General features: G+C 47.5%; 1 protein-coding gene across 1 annotated transcript in view; it reads right to left on the minus strand.

Moving 5' to 3' along the window:
• AVL9 (AVL9 cell migration associated) overlaps nucleotides 1-17,312 on the minus strand; it is a 67,684-nt gene that overhangs the window by 16,772 nt on the left and 33,600 nt on the right. Inside the window, exons 4-10 of the mRNA XM_069084299.1 lie at nucleotides 15,668-15,739; nucleotides 7,665-7,754; nucleotides 6,695-6,761; nucleotides 5,595-5,635; nucleotides 4,629-4,667; nucleotides 2,850-2,919; nucleotides 2,033-2,568 (exon numbers count right to left, since the gene is read on the minus strand). Of these exons, the coding sequence (XP_068940400.1) occupies nucleotides 2,033-2,568; nucleotides 2,850-2,919; nucleotides 4,629-4,667; nucleotides 5,595-5,635; nucleotides 6,695-6,761; nucleotides 7,665-7,754; nucleotides 15,668-15,739 (915 nt within the window). The remainder of the gene's footprint in view (nucleotides 1-2,032; nucleotides 2,569-2,849; nucleotides 2,920-4,628; nucleotides 4,668-5,594; nucleotides 5,636-6,694; nucleotides 6,762-7,664; nucleotides 7,755-15,667; nucleotides 15,740-17,312) is intronic.

Consider the following 17,312-nt stretch of genomic DNA (forward strand, 5'->3'; position numbering starts at 1 on the left):
GAAGGCACCTGGTCCAACAGGGACCATGGCATGGAGCAGAGGCTGAAGGTGAGGGTCACCGGGCCTGGCCCCTTCACAGGTGGCAATGACACTGCCACTAAAAGCCAGCTGACTCTGTCTTCTCAGAGGCTGCCACAGGTAGTCCCTTCCCCCAGCCCTGTCTCTTGGGCCAAGAAGACATTTGTCCTTTATTCCATCAAATACAAAATTAAACCTTAGCCTATTTCCATTTATATGTTCCATTCTGAATGCCCTTTGGTTGTTGATGTTGGCATTTTTGATTGTGAAAAGCTCTTACAATGGTTAGGCTTGCAAACTCAGCCTTCACTAGGATTTTTATTTTTTAAAGAGTAAGTTGACTTTGTAGTACCCCCACCCCCTCTGCCTGGTACACAGCAGGTGCTCCATAAGTGCTTGTTCACTGAAAATGAAAAGCCAAGAGACTCTATAATATTTTTTCAGAGGGAAGTAAAAGAGCAAAAACATAAACAATGTTGCTTCTGAAATTTCTAAGAAAATGGCCAGTTATAGAGCAAGGCCTGAAAAATTAAGTCAGCTGCTAACGCCCACCCGGAACCAAGACTCCCCACAACAGGCCCCCAACTACTATTCTCCCAAGAAAGTGTGGCCTGGGGGCCTCCCCAGGCTCGTCCAGAAACTAGCCCACCAGCGAGCAGGGCGGAGGGGAGCAGCCTGAGCCAGAGCAGCCAGGCCTAGGCAGGAGAGGCACTTCCATTCCTGTTCCTCCTGGCCAAATGGGAACCTCCCAGGGTCTCACCTCTCCGGGGCTCCTACAGCCTCTCTCGTTGACCACTAAGCCTTCTTCCAGACCATTATTCAGCAGAGAGCTGACGATCGGGAAATATTCAACAAAGGCAGTTTTGAAGAGTGTTAACCTCTTTCCACAGTTACTGTTCCCACTGGAATGACTGCCCCAAAGGGCATTTCCAGGGGCCACTCATTTGGTAGTTACTGACCCTGGGGAGGCATTTACTCACTGGCCTAGCTCGAATGAAGCAGAAAGAGGAGAATCCAGGGAGTGAGAAAGGGAGAGAACCAAGATGTCAAGGTCAATGGCCCCACTTCAGGCCCCCAACACAGACAGATAAGAGCCATAATAGGCTGGGAAAGATGGATGCAGGAGAAACTTTCCCAAAGTCATTCCTATCCCAGAGGACCTGAGCACTGGAAAGCTTCACTTTGGGGGAATCAAAGTCACCCAACATGGAACAAGTGCTTCTTAGGGGCAGAACCAGGCCCTGCCCTCCACATGCTCCCAGACAAGCTGGCTTTCTGAGTCATTTCCAAGGCCCCCCTCATGGGCAGCCACCATGCACGTGGCTCCTTAGCGTGGGCAGGACCCTGTCCACAGAGCAGCACTCCCACTGTCCCTACAAAATGTAGCAGGCTGCATGTGCTCCCCGGCTAACTACTAAATGCTACTGCTAATGGATCTCAGTGGCCGATGCCGTGGTACCCAGCATCTTAGTACTGGTGGGCACCAGGAGGCCCTGAGGCTCAGCTCTCAGGAGACAACGGTGATCAGGGCAGCTGATGCTGACGGGGCTCTCTAACAAACAGGTTCTCATGGGACTGGCCCAACAACCCTAGGCTGCAGGTGCTGTCAATAACGCCATCTTACAGGTGATGAAACTGAGTCACCTGCCCAGAGTCACACAGCTAGCTACTAAGTGTCTGAAGCAGAATGTGAGCGTGGGTCTTCCTGACTCCATGTCTCACACCGCCCAGCATGTCCCTACACTGTCATTCATCCAAGCCTGGAGGCTGCCTGCCGCCTTCCTGTCTCAATCCCTTGTCTCTGGGCTCACAAGAGCTCCTGGTCTGCTAGTCAGGCTGGGAGCTTCAGCTATGGGGACAAGACCCATGATCACTGCCTTTCATGTAATGATTCACAATTGTCCAGAGTTCCCTGGACACATAAAGGTGGCCTGAGGCCATCCCTGCCTTTCTGAGGGTCTCACACCAGAAAAGCTCACTCCAGGGACTAGACTGTGCATCCTGGGAGCCTTACCTTGGTGAATATGGCCAATGGCATGCCATATTGGTCTTCTTCCAAACCAGAGATGAGTCCTGGCATGACCATCACCTGCCCCAGGTTCGCCTGGGGCTGCACAGTGATTGGAGGGCTTTCGGAGGGCACGAGGTCCCTTGGGAGGAAGTTTATCTGTTGAGGCTGCACCAGTCCCCCTTCTTTCACGCTGGTGCCCTCCAAGATGCCAGGGTGCAGGGCTTCCCATTCATTTTTGGATGTCTCGGGGGCCACAGGCACAGGGAGTCTCGTGCACTTGCTAGAGCCATTGGAGGCTTGTGTGTTGCTGGCATCTTCTGCTGTTTGGGACAGGCTCCCACCTGCCTTTGGGGCGTCCCCTCTGTGGTTCCCAGATACTTTTTTTGTGCACATTCCTGAATCTATATTTGAGATGTCAGAGGCAGACCCAGAAGTGCAGTCATCGGCAGGAGGGGGAGCGTGGTGGTACCCAGCATCCTCAGACAGGCTCTTTCGAGGCCTGTACTGGGAACAGTCCTGGAGGCCATGCTCGATCATGCCTGCAGTATACAAGAGACAGAAAAGAGGCATGGAGAAGGCAACATGAAGTAGCACTGTTCAAGGCCCAATAAACTAGTAACTGTGGACATCTCAGCCTTTTAAAAACACAGGTTAGGAAAAATTTGGTTTGAAAACAGAAACAATCTCAAAAGGGAAACGTCATATTAAAATGACATTAAAAAAGTAACTAAGTCTTATCCCAATGAGTTTTTTATACTAATAGCACATGAAAGTCTCAGTTTTAGAAGTAAAAAAAAAGAAGACAAAACGACTCTCTTACCTGGAAAAAGGGACAACACAGTCATTAGTGCACCTACCAATCTATTCACTGGAGAAATATAAAAGAGAACCTGAAAGGGATTCACAATTGCTTAAATTAGAAACAAAGATTCAATTAGAAAACAAACTTCAAACAAAGCTGGCTAATGAGGAATCGGCTCTGGAAGAAAGAGAAACCCAAACAAAGCAGGAAAGCTGCTAGCTGACCGAGTTTCCTCTCTAATTACATCACATTACTTGGGAGAGCCAGCCCAGGGGACAGGTGGCTTTGCAACTTTGCCTTCCTTGGGGGAAGAAGTTTTCCAGCTCAGACTCCTGCAGAGAGCTTGGGAAAACCTGGCGCTTCTCACACTGGTTTGGTGGGCAGAGACACTCAGCTGAGCCGAGGCAGCGACCAGGGTGCTGGCCCTGAGGGGACTGTGGCCAAAGCCCAGTACCCAGTACCCTTGGCAGACCGTCGGTGTTTACAAAGGGACCCAAAGACACCAAGTTATGTTATCCTCTGTCTACAGAACCACATGGTCTGTGAGTGGTCACACGTGTTCTGGCTGCTGCTGGAGTCTGCCATGACACGAGGCCCTCCCCCAAAGACACCAAGTTATGTCATCCTCTGTCTACAAAACCACGTGGTCTGTGAGTGGCCACACGTGTTCTGGCTGCTGCCGGAGTCTGCCATGACATGAGGCCCTTCCCCAAAGACTCTGGTTCTCTTTTGTTCAGAAGAGTAAATGGGTATCATATGGACAGAAAGATGCAAAGAATCACCACTACCTGAATGACACAGTCCCTGCTAAACCTCCGTCACATTGGCCTCTAGTGTCAGTGTTCTCCTATCTTAAATGACTTTCTTACTATTTTCCAATCTTGGAGGCTCCACTGGATTTTTTGGCATTTCTACTGTACAAGTAAGTAACTCTTTGCTTAGCTCTGGAGCTGAAAGCCACTCCTTGCTGAGAAGATATGTATCTGTTTATAGCAGCTAAGACAAACACTTGTATTTGGAAGACGGCAAAGGAGTCCTAATTCTGTAAGGAAGACTTAAAGGCTGGATATGGTGGCACAGGCCTGTGTGTGTCCCCTGATGATGGGGAAGCTGAGGATGGCAGCAGATGGCTTGAGCTCGGGAACTCTGAGCTGCAGTGAAGGAAAGCCAATCAGAGGCCCCAGTGAAACCCAGCACCAATATGGTGAGCCCTGGGAAGCAGGAGTCACCAAAGTATCTTAGGAAGGATGAACTGGCCCATGCTGGAAAAAGAGACATTCAATGTGACTATATAGTAGGGCTGGTTCCTCCAGCGGCTGTTGACACTTTCATTCTGGTTGAGGTAGGGAGACCCAATCTCAAAGAAAAAGAAAGACCTGAATAGAGAGATGGCAGTGGACAAGAAACAAGGCTCCTTCAAGGAAAAAATGAGCCTATCTCTCCAGCCTTTGCTAATGATGAGGTGGTATTTGGTAAGCAAGCCCGATTGAGGAAAGTTAGTCTACCAAAACAGATGGGGCATACTGACATCAGCATCAATGGGCACTTAATTAAAAAAGCCTCCAGTTCTGTGGCATGAAATACAACTGCATGGAACTGGCCGGACCCTGCAAGAGCCTGCTCCCCTCAAAGATCAAAAAGCCCTGATTTTCTGCACTAAATCTACAAACAAAGGGCCTCCACGCACTTCTACAGGCCCCTTCCATCACCAGGTGTTAGGCTCATTCCAGCAAGGCTACTTAATAGGCAAAGAATAAACTTTAAATACTCTCCCATGCCCTGCCCTTCAAATCCCACCTTTTTCTCCAGAAGAATCAGCTTAAATAGGATTAAGACCTGCCCAGAGAAAGAAAAAAAGGGACCATGAGATGATTACAAACGAGCCCAACCTCAATGTTCCCACTCCTAGGGGGTTATTTTTCAATCCCTACAAAACGTCCCATTTTTATACAACTTCTGCTGCTAAGCAAATAAAGTCCTAAGGACATTATGCTGAAAAAAAGATTAAATCTAACCTAGACGCTAACCTAACGCTACAGAGGTTATTTGTGCCTCTAAAAATGTGATACATTATTCAGTGCTCCTGCCTTTTATCAAAATGATGCATCTTCATCATGGGGGGCTAGGGGCACAGGCTGGTCAGCACTGACCTCCTCCAAATGGAGAGAGGGTGGCTGGAAAATGCCTAACATCTATACCAATGGCAGGAGACAAAACTCATTACGGAGGTCTCAAACTTTCCCACCAACTTCAGTCTTCAGGCTCCCTTCTTAGGGGGCACCTCAAATTCCACAGATGTTTAGCTAATGGCCAAAAAAAAAATGGTGCCCTACATTGTAAGATTCAGATAACTGGGCATAACCCTAGAGAGAAACAAAAGATGGTGAAACTCTTCATATTCTCCTTAGAGCATTTCCCCTCATGATATTTTTCCTCTTTTCTTTGCACTTGTAAACAAAACTAAGAATGAAATTTGCCTTGTAAAATCTTACTTAATTGAAATTCTGTGATTAACAAAACTTGGAGAAAAATGGTTGCTATTCGTGATAGGAAGATAAAAAAAAAAAACTATGAAAAAAATGACTCAGGCTAAACTGGAAATATGACAAAGTTCCCTTTTATCTGGGGCAAGGGGCTGGAATTTTAGACCCATATCTGAAGAAAGCAACATTTCTAAAGGAAATACTACATTCTGTCCAATGAACGCATGTGAGGACAGTATGTCCTATTTCTGTACTTTCTGAGCCCAACAAAGAATCATACCTTGTGTCGAAACTGAAGGACCAGATCTCGTGGGGAAAGACCTGCAGTGAAAAGAAACCAATCTGTGAAGGTCCTCTTCCCCAATTGCCTCACAGAGGGGAAAGGGGGCAAAGAGGCACAAACATTCCAAGATCAAATAAATGTGGCTTTGAGGCAAGGCTGCATAGGAGACAAACAGCTAGACATATCCTGGGATCGGTGGGACAGGGTCTCTAGAACCATTTTTCCAGTTGGCAAATGATCATATTTCTGGGACAAAGAACCACCACTATTGACGTATAGCTAAGCAAGCCACTCTGATCTGTTTTCTGGCCTTACCCCTTGTTGTTGCTGCCTTTTCTGAACCACTCTGGTCTTTCAACATTTTCTAGTGATAAATTTTCATGATCGTTTTTAAAGGCAGAGTTTGGAGAAAATCTGTTTTCATAAAAGATGTATCACTGTAAACTTTCTTATGATTTGCTTAAGTGATGGCTTTAGTGACTGCGTTGTGTTGAGAGTTAACTACTTTTTATCATTATCAAAGGAGAACTCAATAAATATTTACTGATAATAAGGATTTACTGAACAGCCACTGGGCCTAAGACTGTATGAAGACAGCCCCTGACCTCCTTGAAGATCTTGTAATTGGCTGGAGAGGGTAATATGGACATATGTAACTAGAGAGATACTGTCTACACCTATATTCTATACAGTTCAGTCTACACTAGGCCTGCATAGATTATATACACACACAACATATGTAACAATGAACCCAAACTGAATGAAGGCGGTAGGGGAAGTCTATGTGGGAATGAGGAAATTTCCCTTTGACAGCAAATCCCCACATAACAAAAGTGAGGGGATGTGTGATACGATGTACAGATGATAACCACACTGCAGACAGTTCAAGCATCTCGACAGAGTTCTCTACTGCAGATACAGGCTAGAGAAGCATATCTGAGGAAAGTCTGTTCAAGCGAGACACACGTGACTAAGGCCATACAGAAGGAGGGCTCCCCAGGACAGCTGACTGGAGCCTGAGGATATGGTGGAACCAACAACCAGACTATCCCATAAGAACCACGAGGGTCTCTTCTGTTCAGCAGAGTGTGACTTACCAAGGTAGACTTGGGACCCTTCTATGGGACCTCCTCCCAAGGAGCCATTCATGTGGTCATAGAGTTCCTAGGAAACAGATTTGCAGAGAGAGTGATTGTGATATTCTGGACTATCCTTTGATATATCTGTTGATATGTATCTATATAAAGGAACTGGAAACATCACAGAATCCAGGAGACAAGAGAGAACGGCTGTTCAATACTGGAGGAGTGGAATGTACTAGGCACCCACCTTGACACAACGCGGGCTCCCTGCTTTACAATACCTCTCCCCCCTCACCTTTCACGAACAGCACAGGTTCTGTTTTTATTTCTTAAACCAGAACCAAGAAAGAGCTCAGAGTCACAGGGCAAGGCAAAGAGAACGCACCCCCCTCCTGGTGCAGCGCTAGCTCCTAATCTACGTTCTGTTCCCTTCTCCTCTGCAGCACTGAGGCTGGCTGCCTGGTGGCACGATGGCCACTATGCAGGAAAAGTCAGTGACAGGCCTGAGGATGGGAGCCGGAGTTCAATGCCACGGCCAGGCTCTGCTCCCAGAAAATCGATGGCTCATTTTCCAGGAAGTAGCTGCATGATGCTTGGTTGTGGACTATGGGGGATGGGAGCTGAACCTGAGAGCCAGAGAAACTGCCCAATACCTTCACTTACAAAGGATAGATCACAGCAGAGATATCTGACCATTTCAGGGATCCACTGTAATCAGGGGTTTCTTCAAACTGAATTCTCTTTTAGTTTACTGAATTATTCCTAATTAGGAGCCAGCAGAGCTTGGCTTTCATGAACACAAGGGAGATAGATGCACGCTGAGAAGGGGGTCCAGCATCACCCATCAGTCATCAATCAGCCACTTCTCCTTTGTGCCAGGGCGTTGGCTAACAAATGACTTCTTTCACAAACACACCTCCACTTAATTTAATGTTTTTAATAGAACACACCTACAGAGGTACATAGATGCACATTATAAAATTACCTTCAGGATTGAAATTTGGGAAAAATCCTTCTCTTCAAAATAGGCGTGTGTAATGAGCTGAAGTTTTGCTTGAAGTAAACCGTAGAGAGGCTTGTAGGAGAAACAAAACATTGTCAGGGAGGAGTTAGCAAAAGTGGAGGAAAGATGAAGAGGAGGGAAAACAGGAGATCTCAAATGAACTACATCTTTTCCCACAGAGTCCCAAGCCAAAAGGGACCTCATGAGGTCATCCAGTAGCCCAGGCCCTTCTTTCTGCAAAGCCTCGACTAGCCTAGAGTGAAGGTCAGAATACAGCCAATGAGTCATCAAGGTACAAGCTGCCTTAGCTGAGCTGAGCTACCAGAGTGCTGGACTCTCCTGTCTTTCTGGATGTGGCCAACCTCTCTTGGTATCATTTAATGGGATTTTCCAATGAGTGCATGGAAACTAAGGCCCTGTAGACTATGTCTTTCACCTCATAAATACTCATGAATTTCTTGAAGACAGTCAACTAGCATTTCTTAAAACATCTACTATGAGCCAGGTGCTCAGAGTACAAAGAAAGGCACAAGACAGTCCCTGTCCCCCAGGCGGTCACAGGAGCTTGGAGAAGACAACATGTAAACAACTGTGGTAGGTTGGAGGGGAGGTGTCAGAATTAAGGGGGGGTGGGCTGGGATTTTAGCTGGGACCTGAAGGAAGCCAGAAAGCAGAGATGAGGAGGGAGAGAATTTCAAGCACTGGGAATAGCCAGCCAGCCAGCAAAAAGTCAGAAGATGGAGGGTCCCATGGGAGGGTTAGTGAATGACACCTTCCTTCCTCCATTTAGAGCCCACAGCTCAGTGCTTCCCTGCAGCACCTGGAGAATCTGTGATGTCATTTGTGTGGGTATTTTCTTAGACCATCAGCCATCTGCTAACGTGTGGAAGATACCACAGCCAAAGCACCTCAGGCCCCAGGGGACGACTGGTCAGTGATTGGCTATGTCCACCGTGGCTACCCTGGCTCTTGGCTGACAGTTGCAGTCTCTCCCTGAGCCTTCCCCTGGAAGGCTTAGTCTGGTGGGACCTGTCTGAACTTGCTCTCTGCTCAGTCATCAAGAACCTAGGCTCCAAGCCAACCCCATGAAGAAATAGGAAGAGAAAGGTTTCATGGAGAAGATTGTTTCAGAGAAACTTGGGAAACCTGCATGAGTGGAAGCTGACTTCCCTTAAGTGAGCAGAGTCAGGAGAACCATTTATCCCTCACAATGAACTCTGACCAACAAAGACTCTGGAGGAGCCGAGAGGAGATAGGCACGTGGCCTCCTGGCAGAGGGAGGAATGGACTCAGGGTGCACAGAGATGTGTCTTCTTTGAGCCATGGTCATTGACTGCGCATGTTTGTTACAAGGGTTTTGTTTTTGTTTAGTAAGTAGTTTTTAAAGAAAGAGACTTCATGGTAGGCCACTTTTTATACGCAAAGATCCAAACTGCACGCAGTACTGTGTTACAAGAGGGGAGTGATTATTTCTTGGCGTTTCCTTCCCAGCCTCATTCTGACTGTTTTAGAGCACTACCTTTAGAGAGCTGATTTATACTAAGCTACGGTCCATAAGAACCATTCAGAACTTTTCTTTCGCTAGACCACCCCATGCCCAGTTGTTCCTTTCCACACTTTGTTGTGGTTCCCTCCTTGTAACAAGACATAACAAATGTTGTTCCATGACAATTAGTCCTTGAACTAGTATTACTTAATATTTTTGTCAGTGAAGGAATTCAGGGAGGTTGATAAACATGACAGAATTCAAAAGTTATCCTGAAAGAACAGGGGAATGTTCTATCAGAATCAGGCTCAAATGTAACAAAGACAACAAACTAGTGACTGATGTGGGGGAGTCATGGAGAGGGCAAACACAATTCTTAGTTTCCAAGGTGAAGTGACAGCTAGGGAAGAAGGGAGATTTCATCAGCATGGGGGAGGCAGAGTTAGAGATCCCATTTGTCTGAAAAAGATCTGGGGGTTCTGGTGAACTCTGTCCTCAATATGAACCAAAAGGGTGCTATGGTAGCCTCCAAAGCGAGCAAACCTTGGGCTGCATTGAGAAAGGCTCAGTTCCAGGAAGGAGGAAATCAGTGGACTCTGATGTGGTCAGACCTCCCCCTCCCTCGCCCCCCACATTTTAGGAAAGATGCTAACAACTGAGAGAACTCCCAGAGGAAGATAAAGGGAGGTGATGGGTCAACTGAGGATGGGCCAAAGAGCCTTTGGAGGCTTAGCCTCAGCAAGAGAAGGCCCAGAGGGCCCCGAGAGCTGTCTTTAAGTATCTGAAGGTCTGTCACAGAGAAGAAGATTTATGATGTTTGGCTGCAGAAGGAAAGACAAGGAGGCAAGGGTGGAAGTGGAAAAGAAATGCAGATTTAAGCTTGAGGGGAAGAAAAACTTCTAAACAGAGCTGTCCCAAAGGATGGGGCTGCCTCAGGTGGTAACAGATAAACCCTCACTGGAGATTTCCAAACAAAGGCTGGGGACCATCGGTCAGGTGGGTTCTAATGTGGATTCTTCTGGGGGTGAGTCTGACTGGATGGCCACTGAGGTCCCCAAAACCCCAAGTCCTGGTGCTCTCTCCAACCCCTGGGTCAACCACTTTAGATACCTTCTTCCAGGAGTGTTCCTGTATCTTTCTTGAGGCATGATCAGGATGTGATCAGAACTGCACAGTGTGGTCACACTAAGGCGTCTTATGTTGTCAAGCTGTCTCATCCCTACTCTCCCTGAACCGTTGGTATCTGGCCACAGGGATGCCCAACAGCTCCTCATTTATACACAGGCCTCTGTGCTAAGCACAGGGTGGTCTACACGAAGGCCCAGACCCCTTCCTAAGCACAGGGTCCACCAAGCTCTCAGCAGAGTTCCCCCAACTACATGTTTCAGTTTGCCCATTCTGAAGTTCCTTGGTCACTCCCACGCCCACTGAGAATTTTCTGAAGTTTCTCTCTGCTGACTAAGGCCTTTTAGTATCCAAGGTCTTGGCAAGTAAATCTGGGGAGTACCCAGGGCACTTCCTGATCCTGATCAAGTATAACAACGCCAAATAAGACCATCTTGGGGAAATCACTGGACTTGCCTGGTTCAAGAAATACCCATTAATTCATACCTTTCCCCTTTAGCCTCTAAGTCAGTTTCCTATCCAAACAGGATAAAGCATTCATTGTGACAGGGTTTGTTTAAAAAAACAAAAAACCTCCGATGCTGAATCTCCTAAGATTTTGAAAATGTTAATAAAATACACCAACTAGTTCCCTCCCATTTACGAGAGGAAGGAGAACACTGCAGGGGAAACTAGTATTCACTGAGTATAGACCTAGGTGCAGGGACTGGCCCAAGTGCTTCCGCGAAGCTGGACATCGCCTGGAGATGCCTGCAATAGCAGAGATTATAAGCTATATACAAAGCATGGGTTTGGGGCAGGCTTGATTGGGGAGACCCAGAAAAGCCCATGGAAGGCAGCTCTACCCTGTGCTTGGAGGGGAGATGGAGATGCTGAGGTGCCATACCCCAGCAGGTCCCTTTCCAGCCCTGCTGATTCTATCTTGGTCTCTAGAACACACCTCCTCCTCTCCTCTGGCACTGGCCCTCACCCCGCCCCCCCAGGTTTCTGAAGGTCTTCACCAGCTGGCTCCCTATCTCCCCAACGTTCTCAGCCCGCCTTCCCCACTAGTGCTACTGCTCTGCACTGAGGGTGTGCAAAGGCTGTCCTCCCTGCCCTGGGGCCTTCCCCTCCTCCCTCCCCCCCCCCAGGCCTTGCAGGGGGGCTTGGAGGAGTTCCTCATCTCCCTTTGCTCAGGGCGGGTCTCCCACCTATCCTGTCTCTACCTCACTGGTACACGGTGGTTCACATGTTCTCTATTAGACCGCGAGCTTTGGGAGGGCAGGGCCTTTTTCTGCCTCTCTTTGTACCGCCGGGAGCTTAGCCGAGTGGCGGGCACACAGGAGGCTCTCCATAAATGCTTACTGCTTGGACTTCCCTTGAGAGGGAAGGTCACACAGGAGGGCAGTGAGTCTCTCTGTGCTTCTAGCACACATGAGGCCTGAGGAATGGGAGTGCAGTCAGGAAGGAGCATCCCAGTCCAAAGGAGGGAGCCTGCATTTTCTCGTGGCAGCACCTGTGCCTAAGCCTGACTCTGGGGTCACACAACACCTGAGGTGTCTGAAGGATGGCCTGAGGGAGGCGAAGGCCAGGGGGCCCAGCAGTCACCTGGCTCAGCCACTGACCACCTGCTCGCCCTGGGCCTGCACAGATGCGGCCCTAAAACAAGGGGGTGGGCATCAAGCAACTGAAAACGACCTTGACCCAAAGAAGGAACAGACGAGTGAGGCCTCTTCTGCTTGGGGATGTGGCTTAATTGTCAGACTTTTTCCAGGGTGTGGATCGGTTTTCCTGATTTTTTTTTCTCTTACTCTTTTTGTTTCTTTTTAAATTCTTCCTTAGAGAGGGGATGGCTCCCTGAGATGGAGGAAGGGGAGAGAGACGAAGGAGAACATCCAAGTGATGTGAAAACTAAAGATATCAATAAAAATCTATTAGAAAAAAATAAGAGGGTTGAATTCTAAGGCATTTGACATGCCTTCCAGGCCCACATCGATGATCCTGGGAGCCTTCACTCAACAGGGAGTCACAAGTGATCTTCCTCTTTCAGAGACATTACCTCCTACCCAAATTAGATTATCTTCTAACTTTTGGTAAACCTATCCTTTATTAGAGGGTTCTATCATCTCATCCAAAATGGAACGTACATCTCTCCTGAGATGTGAACCTGTATGTGTGTGTGAGAGCATACATGGGTATGTATGTGCACGCACTTTGGATTTATTTCTTGGTCCACAGGCTCACTAACAGAAAAAAGCACACTTCTCCATTTCTCCTACTGGTTTGACTTACAGCCTTTTTGGCATGCCTCAATGGGGGAGACCTTAGCCTACAGTTTAGGGTTTTAGGAAAGAGTAATAAGACAGAGTTTACATGCATGTTCCTTAATAAGTGAAGGGGACTCACTGTAAGCGCTGGTGATGCCTCTCCCCATTCCAACCCTAACCCTAACCCTGTTAAGGCTTTGCTGAAGAGTCATCAGCTGAACCTAACAGCTCAGGGTTAGGTAAACTCACAGATTCCACTTGCTGGATTAAAGACTCACTCTTCAACAATAACTGCTGGGAAACTGGAAAGCAGTCTTGCAGAAAGGTTTGGATCAGCATCTCAGACAATATACTACAATAAGCTCCCAACAGATAGGAGACATAGACACAAAGATCATTTCATAAACAAATCAGAGGAGCAAGGAAGGAGAAACCTTTTACAACCATGGATAAATGGTTCTTGATCAAATCAGAAATAGAGAGGATCACAGGAGAAAAAGTGGAAAATTGTGATTGAAGTTTTGTACAAATAAAATCAATGCTGTGAGAATTACAAGGAAAACAGTTAACTGAGAAAATAAACTTTACAACATAAAAATGTCTGATATGTAAAACACGTATAGGGAAATTCATACAAATATAGAAAAACAATGGCAATTCCCTAAAAGATAAATGGTCAAAAGATATGAACAGACAATTTCAAAGAGAAAGGCAAGTCATCAACAATCATCTGAAAGGCTCCAAATCAGTAACAGAGAAATGCAAATTAAAACATTAGTAAGGTTTCACCAAACACCCGTCAGATTGGTAAAAATGACAGAAAAGGGCAATGACAACTCTTGGGGGGGGGGGTTGTGACAGGACAGAAATATGGATATGATATTGCTGGAGCTGTAGATTGATTTAACAACTGCTGGAAAGCAAAGGGGAACCAACTATACCCCAGATCACTAGACTGCGCAGACCTTTGGATCCAGTAACACCACTGCTAAGCATTTACTCCAAAGAGATCAAATAAAAGGAGAAAGGAACCATATAGACAAAAATATCTGTAGCAGCACTTTTTTGTTGTAGCAAAGACCTAGAAACAAAGTGGGTGCCCATTAAATGGGCAATGGCTGAAGAAGTTATGGCATGTGACTATAATGAAATACTAGTATACCATGAGAAATGATGAGAGGAGCAAATTCAGAGAAACCTGCATGACCTAACAGCAAGTGAGAAGAGCAAAGCCTGGCCCGGACAATAACTAAAGTGCTGTGAAGGAAAACACCTGGGAAAGCCTTCAAGATTCAAACGAACGTGCTGACCAACCATGGCTTGCTCAAAGGGCCAGGATGGTGAATCCCACCTCCCACCTGTGGGAAGAGAGGCCAGTGTGTGGATGGGACAAGGGGAGCTTTGGGAAGAGTTACAGAGGGGTCGGGGATTGTGCTGGGATGCCAGGAAAGGAAGGGAAGAGAATGTGAAGGAATCATTAAAAAAGACACCCACACCAGAGAACAGAAGGAAGCTCAGAAGCAGACACAGGTGGGCAGGGCAGTGCGGCAATGACACTAGACCAGCTGGACCCAGTGTAACTCCTGGTTTTACACGCTCTTCTCTTGTACGGGTTTTCTGTACATGGGGAAATGTTCAAGTTTGTTCATCGTTGTCAGGTTTATGATATTATAAAAGGAATATAAAATAAACCAGGGATTAGACTTTGATAAGAAAAAAAAACACACTAGGAAATACCAAAAACTTCCTCCTCCTCCTTCAAGAGAGAGAAAGAACCTCATCCACCAGACTGGTCATGGTGCAAACAAAGCGAGACAGTCAATAAGGAAATGTGTCTGAAGGCCAAGTGGGGTCCCTCCAGCTCCCTCCCAGCTGTAGAGGCCTGGATGGGACCCAGTGTCTGTGGGTGGATTTTGGGCAGCCAGCACCTAGAGCTATCACCCGCAGTTCAGCCTTGCTGCTTGTGCTCCCGCATCCAATGAATGGCCCACCACTGCAGGGGGGCAATGATAAGATACTCCTCTCTACTACCACCTGACCACGGCTCACAGCATGTCCCATGATCTCTAGAGCCCAGGTTCTAGATACAGTGGACCTGGGCAACAGGAGTGCAGCAGAGACCCTGGGCTGCCCCAGGAGTAATGGACAATGGTCCACTCCAGAGGTCGCCCAAAAGATAAGGCCCCATGGGTCTGAGTGGGGAAACAGTGTGGCCTGCTCAGATCTTTGCCTGGGACCTGGGGAAGGTGACCACCCTCAGATGGAGCCTAAGCTAGGCTGTCTCTCTAGTACCTAGAACTACTGGGACGTACTTAGTATAGTAGATACTGGCAAGCTGCCCCTAGGAGAACTCTCGATGAACCTGGCCCAATTCCGGTCAGGGGTCTACTTCTGGACCAGACCTAAGACTGTGACCAAGGAAGTAGCCTTCTTGGCCCTGATTCCACCCCTCCCCCAAGGCCTCCAGCTCTGCCTCTGCAATCTCTGGCTTCTTTCTCAGGTACTGCCTCATCCAGGGGACCTTACCTCTCCCCTCTTAGTAGCACTCTGAGTGCACTTTCTTGCATAATCTCTTGCCCACAGGCCTTCCCCTCCATTAGACTGCAGACTCCTTGAGGACAGAGCTGGTGCTGCTCTCCTCTGATGGTCATGAATTCAATCATCAGTTTCCAGGAAAACAAGGACCCCTTTCATCCTTGACCTTGTATGTCCCACACTTTACACAGCACCTTGTACCCAGAAGGTTCTTGAAAAACACTGCAAAATGAAGCAGCTCTGTCCTTCTTTATAGCACAGTGCTTGGAATACTTAGAAATAAATGAGTAAAAATCAAGGATAAAATCACACACACCAAACCCCCTTTTTTGCTAAATTTACCGGTAAGACTTTAACTCCTCCTCCTCCTCCACTTTTTTACTAAATCTGTTAATTGCTAGGAAAACCAGGGGCAATTTTCACCCTATGGTGAAAAGGTGGGAGAGGTGTTAATTATAAGTGTGAAGTTGCTAGATGATAGTTGGGGAAACACAATAATCAGACCCTGGCAAATACAGTGACTGACCCAAGTCCTGACTTCTCTCAAGGATTCCCTTTTTCATGCATTTCGAGGATTTTACAAGTTCTCTTACCAGCTGGCTCAGAACACAGACACTTTTCTGGACAGTTTCTCTGGTTACATCCGCTTGCCTTACTTTGAGTGCCTATTAAAAAAACAAAACCATGAGACTCTTACTAGAAAGTCAACGAGCATGGTGCAGTGTCGCAGGAGTGCTAACCTGGAGTATCTGAGATGTGGCCTCCAATGCTTCTTCTAACCTTGGATGGCTATGCAACCACAAGGAAGTCACTAGAGGTGGGGAGCCTGGGCTTTGAGGCCACGTGGAGCCCACTGGGTCCTTGGCTGCGGCCCCAAGTTTCACAGAACAAACCCTTCCATGAAGGGATGTGTTCTGTGAAGTCTGGATCAAGCCAAAGGCCTGCACTTGAGGACCTAGAGGGCCGTGTGTAGCCTTGAAGCTACAGGTTCCCCACCCCTGCAACCTTTCTGGCCTCAGTTTTCTCAGCAACAAAATGGGCAGGATGATATTTGTTCTCACACCACAAACGTTCTAAAAAAGCATTTTGTAAAGACCAGAGATAGAGAATTGTGAGTCATTATCTCAACAACCTTGTGAGATTTGCATTTCTCTCTGGTGGGGCTTTTGACTGAAGTTAAAAGGTATCACAGAGTAAGTGGCAGAGTGTTGACCAGAAGTGTGGGCCTGTAAGCCTGGGCACAGGCACTAACTGGCCTCCCCTCTGCTCCACGGCAACGTAATCCAAAGTCAACCAATCGATAGAGTGCCTACTGTGTGCCCAGCACCGCTCCTCTTCACCCCCAACACCCAAAGACCCACATGGCCCTTTTTCTCCTGGGATGAGACCCACTTTTTTCACCCAGGAGAATACACATTTTCCCCTGCTGAATCCCTCTCAGATTTCTGCTGCCCTGGCTGTTCACAGATTAACCACCAGGAAGACCTCCACCAGTGTTTAAACCATGACCAGTGTGTGACTGTCAAAACCAACAAGGCCAGAATTTTCTTGGGGATCTCTCAGGAGCAGCACAGCCTGAGGCCACTGAAGAGGGTCCTGCCCTTACCACTGGTGGGCTCTTCCCCTCCCCTCCCTGCTTCTCTCCTTAGTAAATGTTCACTTCTGGAAAGGGCTCCTCAAAAGAAAACCCTCGCGCCCCCCCCCCCACCTCGTCTCACCCCAACAGTAAGTCACAGGCTCCTGGCTCTTGCACACTGACCTGGGCAAGGTCCCCTTCCCCATCAGGGCTGTGGCCTGAAGGAAGCATCACTGGTCTCTGCTTCCCCAGGGTAGAGTGAGAGCTTAATGCTCACTGACTTGACTGGCTCTCCATCCAAGCTAATGAGATCATTCATCCACAGCTTAAGGACAAAATTTGTTTAGGCATCTCCCCAAGGCAAGTCCAATTTCTCTGCCCTGCTTGGGGGAATCTCTTTAACAGTAACTACTGTAGGCCAGAAGGGATCACACTTTGAACTCTCCCTTGGACTCTGGGAGCCTGTGAGCACAAGCTACATGGGCAGCCAGAGCCTGGCTACTTGGGGCAAATCAAAAGTGCCACTTCTGCTTCAAGTGCGACTTTCATAGCCTACCTTCTCCCAATGATCACTTGACCCATGTAATCCTATGGATTCTCTTCTTAAATGCTTTTCCATCATTCCCCACTGTCCAATTCAGAAAACCCTCCCTTAGAACAAA

This window comes from Petaurus breviceps, unplaced genomic scaffold (genome assembly GCF_028583685.1).
Source record: "Petaurus breviceps papuanus isolate PSGF00001 unplaced genomic scaffold, PetGlider_PUasm1.0 174, whole genome shotgun sequence".
Lineage (NCBI taxonomy): Eukaryota > Metazoa > Chordata > Mammalia > Diprotodontia > Petauridae > Petaurus > Petaurus breviceps.